Source organism: Asparagus officinalis, chromosome 3 (genome assembly GCF_001876935.1).
Source record: "Asparagus officinalis chromosome 3, Aspof.V1, whole genome shotgun sequence".
Taxonomy (NCBI): Eukaryota; Viridiplantae; Streptophyta; class Magnoliopsida; order Asparagales; family Asparagaceae; genus Asparagus; species Asparagus officinalis.
The window spans coordinates 20,132,539-20,139,013 of NC_033796.1; the positions used below are offsets into that span (position 1 = coordinate 20,132,539).

Below are 6,475 nucleotides of genomic sequence, written 5' to 3' on the forward strand. Positions count from 1 at the left end.
TAGGATGCAATCAGCCTGCCGATGATGCTAAACAAATAAGAGAACAGGTAACGTAGGTAATCTGTGAGAACTCTCACACAACTATCTGCACCTTCAATTCGTTTGATCACAGGGTAGAACCACCTGAAGACACAATGTCATTCTTTTTTTTTTGAGTGAAAATAGGGATTTCCCTATCAATAATATTACTGAAGCCAAGGTGGGATGGAAGAAAAATGATATCTACTACTCATTTCCAGGCTGCTGCCTCCGAGGTGGAGAACAAGGCCAAATCAGTAAGTGGCATGTCAAGGAGAGATTTACAAATTCAACTCAGAAATGTACAGTATAGTCACTCTAAAACAAAAGCAGTGGCGGATCTAGAGCCTTTTTAGTGGTGGTTCAAAATATGTGTTAATTTTTTTGTTCGAACGATATCCCTTTGATGCAATGATACTATAAAAACGTCCTTGTAAAGTTACATAAAGTAAATCTATTACACATACAATTAATGAATGTATAAATTTTCATCCTAAGTAAACTAACTAAATCATTTGACATTAGCATACAAGCTTGGTTTATCTGTGCTTATACTATTTTCTTTGACTTAGGATGAAAAATGAGAGAGTAGTGTCACAGGGAACTCACAAGATTGGTTTATCTGTGCCTATTCTGAATATATATTTGCAAAATAAAGATAGGTTTATCTTGTGAGTTCCCTGTGACATCCATGGCAACTGACACTCCATCATCTTTTGGCAAGATTAATGCAGGAGGGCCTGAGCTAGACACAGGAACTGGTGGAAGAGCCTTTGGTTTAGGTGTTCTCGACTTTTCCCTAGAGCCCTGGCCGCTGAAACTGACACTCATATTTCTCCATTTGTCCTGAAAGTCAAAGAAAATAGTATAAGCACAGATAAACCAGAAACTCCTGCAGAATAAAGATAGGTCCATCATATTACCGCCACTGTTCAGCCAACATAAGCAACTGCCAGTAGCGGACCTATTCATTTAGCAAAATTTCAGGTGGTTCAAGTGAACCACTTTGAACATGAATAGGTCCGCCACTGTCCAAAACCACTCATAATACAAATATACATTAAAAGTATAGGTCTCATCAAAACATCATCAATATCACAGAAATATTAAGCAGAAACAGATGAGAACAAATTAAATTGTCTAAGTATGATATCCACTAAATAGATAACTTCAATATTTGAGAAGAAATACAAGCATTTTGTCAGACACAACCATTAAATCTGGATAATGTATCTTATGGACAATAAAGAAGTAGCTACTGAATCAAAATACTAATCACCTATCATTATTTATAGCAGTTTTTGCCTTTAGACCCAAGGATTTACCTGATTTACTTTTAAACCCAAGTTATTTTATTTGTGTCAATAAACCCAAATAACTTTGTGTATTTATTTTTAAACTCATCCTCCCAAATATACTACATAACTATGTCGCCCGCTCTAAAAAATTTGTATACCATTTTACCCCTTTCTCTCCCTCCATTTTCTATCCCTTTCATCTAAATTTTTTGAGCTTGTAAAAAACGACCTTAACTTTTTTAATTACAAAAAAACACCTAAAAATATAAAACTTTTATAAAAGCATTCCAAAAAATTTAAAATACCAAAAATACACTGTAAATTTAGGAATTATAAAAAGTCTATAAGAAATTTAGAATTTGCAAAAAGCATCCTAAAAATTTTAAATTTTGGAAAAAACCCTCAAAAATAAAAAATACCTTAAAAATATCAAAATTTAGCAAAAAACACCTAAAAATTCAAACCTACTAACAATATTACCAAAAATCTATTGTGAGCAGCACCTTAAAATTTATAATGTGCAAAAAAGACCCTATAAGTTTCACCTATTGCAAAAAATCCCAAATAGTATACATCCTTGTGTTTTTTTATATTTAGACCTTTGGGTTTTTTTAATTATTTTTTTGGGATCTTTTTGCAAGCGTTGAAACTTTTAGGTTATTTTCTGTAGATTACAAAATTTTGTGGTGCTGCTCATAATAGATTTTTGATATATACTGTTTGTAGGTTTGAAATTTTAGTGTTTTTTCCTAAATTTTTACATTTAAGGGGTTTTTTAATAAATTTTTTATTTTTGAGGATTTTTTGAAAATTTTGAAAATTTTAGGATATTTTTTACAAATTGTAAAATTTTAGGGGCTCTTTATAATTCCTAGATTTTTGGTGTAGTTTTTGTATTTTAAAATTTTAGCAATATTTTTATGTATTTTAAAAATTTATGTGTTTTTTTTGCAATTAAACAAGTTAAGTGTGTTTTTATAATCTACTTGGCTTACCACAAACGGATTATAAATAAGTGGATTATGAGCCAAAGTGTTTGATAAATTTGGTGAACTATAATCCATTTTTAATAGTAGAGTGTTTGGCAAATGAGTGGTTTATAACCTATCATTATTGTCAAAATGACCAAAAAAGCATTTAATGGGGGTGGAGAGAGATAAATAGGGTTTAGAACTTTGTGAAATGTGAGGGTCATATTGGACTTTTACTCAGTTAAACCTTATAGCTTATAAGCCAAAAAAAAAGTAGGTTACCCTGCTCATTTCAATGGCTTGTAAGTCAGCATAAGTCATTGCCAAACATGTCAAAAAATGTCTTATAAGTCACAAAAGTAACCTATAAGCTAATTTGACCACTTGTCAAACATGCTTTTAGTTGCGCTTTTAGTTGCATAGGATTCTCAAAATTTTAAATTTTAGACCTAAACACAATTTTTCTTGGGGGGTTGGCGGGGCGAGGCGGTTGCAATCATTAAGAAGTTGCTAACATCTCACCTCCATTATTGTGATCCTATAGAAGTAAATGAAACGACTAATAAGCAATTATTTTAAGCCAAGTGTTTCCATAGAAATAATTTCTCTTGTAGCAATCGTACAAAGCGTGTCGGAATGGGGTTGGAGTATAGTTGGTACTTTGGTAATTTACTTTATTTAGAGGCCGAAATTACTCATTTGTTCTCCTCCTCTCCGAACCAGCGCCCCCACACCCCCCGCCAAAAAAAATATATTTTTTTTATAATAATAAAAAAAAGACGGAGACGATCATCGTCGGCATCCTCATCCTTCTTGACGTATTTCAGTCCTCATTATCACAGTGTCCTGTCTTCGTCGTCGTCCTCATGATCGGCATCACTGTGCTCGCACAAAGCATCGGTTGGGGTTTTCTGGTGGGTGATTCCAGTTGATCGGAATGGCAAATTGCGCACTAGAGCTGTACAATGTGGGAGAGCGGAAGATGCTAGGTGAAAATATCTGTTTTGCTCTTTTAATAAAAAATAAAATAAAAACTATTTATCACAGCATCGAAACAGGGCTCATATTTGAATGGTAGAGAGATCATATTGTCATTCAGAATCGTCTGACAATATTCAGAATCGTCCTAACCACAACTAGTATTATGCCTTTCAAAATTGCATTCCATGTTATTTCTTATTTTAAGAAAAAGGGATTAGTTGGTAGATATGATTATTACTGAAAATATAGTTCCTCTAGTTCTCAAATAAAAATTAAAGCCAAATAAACTGCACGTCTTTGTTGTGACTATAAATATATAACATCATGCCTTTTAAGATTGCATCCATTTTTATTTATTATTCTATACAAATTTGATTAGATGATTATAGTCAACAAACTGCGCATCTTACCTTTATCATGTTATGACGTGAAGAAGGAAACTAAGAAACCAACCCTGCAGTACGTCCTTAAAAAAAAATGAAAAACTAGAAAAAAGAGATTCAACGAGAAGCACATCCTTACCTATATATCCATTTCTAACCAGCAACATCATTTTCATCTCAAAATTAAAATGAGAGGAAGATGGGAGAGAACTCAGCTGAAAACCAATGGGTCATCGACCTTGAAGAGCTTCAAAGTATCAACTCTGAGACCGAGATAGAGAAACGAAAGAAGCATTGCATCTACAGGGTGCTGAACATCATGAGAGAGCTCAACGACAAGGCCTACACACCCCAGCTCGTCTCTTTGGGGCCTTACCACTAAGACAAGGCCCACCTCAAGCCCATGGAGCGCAACAAGCACGCGGCTCTCGCCCACTACCTTGAGCGGGCCAAGCAAGGCCCACCTCAAGCCCATGGAGCGCAACAAGCACGCGGCTCTCGCCCACTACCTTGAGCGGGCCAATAAGACTCTCGACGAGGTGAGGGAGGCCCAACAAGCACGCGGCTCTCGCCCACTACCTTGAGCGGGCCAATAAGACTCTCGACGAGGTGAGGGAGGCCCAGAGGCCTCAAATCCGAGAGCTCATGGACGCGTACGATAGCCTAGAGGAGTCGTGGACGGACGAGGACTGGTTTTTGGATCAAATGATCGTTGATGGATGTTTCTTTGTTGAAATGATGGTGTGGGGAAATGACGAGCTCTAGAGGCGGTACATGAATCGTGGCCTGTGGATGGACATGCGCAGGATTGAAAATCAGTTGCCGCTCCTGCTTCTTGTTATCTTGATTGAAATTGGAGGTCACGAGGTAACCTAGTCACTACCTGCAAACTGGTATTTGTTATTTTTCGCGACTTTGACTATTGATTCAGTTGATATATGTTTAGTCCTTGGGACTGATTTTCTCAATGACTTGTAATGGTTGTTATTTTCTGTAAGAAGTCAAAAACATAATTCAATGAATTGCACTGATTTTTTAGAATATGAAATAAAAATGAAAGCATGACGTTGTAGTAGGGTTGGACCTTTACTTGGTGCTAAGAGCTAAAAAATGATTGATTAGCAGGTTGAGGATTCCAAGAGCTTCATAAGAAATTGTGACGAAGTCCCCGACACCGAACTGAAAACCATTAGAGGAAAAGGTCGGCACTTGCTCGACATTTCAAAAAGGAAAATGACTGCGGGAGGAAACTACATCCATGACCGCGACTTGGCTGTCCGCACCGCAACAGAGCTCTTCCAAGTGGGGGTGAGCTTCAAGCTAGCTGATAGCATCTGTTACAGCGACATCAGCTTAACAAACGGAGTCCTGAAGCTCTCTCATCTATACTGCTACAGTAACACCGAGAACATGTTCCTCAATTACACTGCCTACGAGCATATACATAAAGGTACGGATAGTGCAGTGAGTAACTATGTCTTATTTATGGATAATATCATCGACACAGATAAAGATGTGACGCTGCTCAGGAAGGCAAAGGTAGTGTCTTGCACGACTGGAAGTGATAGCGAAATTGCTTCCCTCTTCAATCGTCTCACCCAGGGATTGCCTCTCTTGGATAAGATCCATGTCCAAAGTGAGAATGTGAATATGAATATTGAAAATTACTGCAATAGGAGGTGGCATAAGTGGCGTGCAATTTTCATCCAGACTTACCTTAGCAATCCTTGGGTTTTCATCTCGCTTTTGGCAGCATTTGTCCTCTTGGTTCTGACCGTTATCCAAACAACATACACAATCATGCATTTCTATAAAAGCTCTTGATCTAGAAGGATCTTGTAGGATTCTGGATATATGGATGTACAAGTTGTAACATTTATGATCGCTTAACAAACAATTATAATTTGTTTTGAATTTAAATGGGAAATCAGTACCATTCCTGAATGATATGATGGTAGTTATATTAGAAATAAATCATGATCATTTGTATGTAATCGTGAATAATTATACATGATTGAAAATGTGTCTTTTTCGGGAAATCATGATAGAACTCAAACAAATGGGATTAGGTCCCCATTAGTCAATGTGCTATCCACTTTACTCGCACCTCTAGCTAGGTGAAAGAAGAAAATACAAGTGAAATTAAACCGGGGAAAGCCCAAAGTAAAATACTTAAGTGAGAGAGAAAAATTGTTAATTTTCCTTTCCACGTCTACTCACAATCTATTTTTTAAGAGTTAGCAGAAAATGAAAAGGGTTTGGATCTTTATGCTTTCTAAAAGTAGCAGAAAGATCAATTTTTAAATCACAATTTTTGATTACGATATGGGAGAGAGAATGTGATCAATTTATTCATTACCAAGGTGATGCATATGCGACATTGTGGATGATCCGTTCCGTTGAACTTGATCTACATATTCTAAAACCCCAACACACCAAGTTTGTGGTGAATTCGTCATCGTTTGACCCTCCATCGAGACATGTGAAAAGTTCTATTCATTCAAAACCGTTAAAATTGATACGAGTGGATGAAGGGTCAAACGACGATGAGTTCACCCCAAACTTGGTGTGTTGGGGTTTTAGAATATGTAGATCAAGTTCAACGGAGCGGATCATCCTCAATGTCACTCAATCATGTGATTTTAGAGGCGTCAATGAGGAAATCCTCTCCTATGACAAGGATACCCATTAATCTCTCTCTCTCTCTCTCTCTCTCTCTCTCTATATATATATATATATATATATATATATATATATATATATATATATATATATATATAATATATATATAATATATATATATCTATATATATATAAATATATA

At 36.0% G+C, this 6,475-nt stretch overlaps 1 protein-coding gene across 1 annotated transcript; it reads left to right on the top strand.

The window, feature by feature from the left end:
• Window positions 4,106-5,567, top strand: LOC109833278 (UPF0481 protein At3g47200-like). Its single transcript, XM_020400884.1, has 3 exons — window positions 4,106-4,190; window positions 4,261-4,518; window positions 4,777-5,567. The coding sequence occupies exons 2-3, from the start codon at window positions 4,426-4,428 to the stop codon at window positions 5,473-5,475; spliced, it is 792 nt and encodes a 263-aa protein (XP_020256473.1). The 5' UTR covers window positions 4,106-4,190; window positions 4,261-4,425; the 3' UTR covers window positions 5,476-5,567.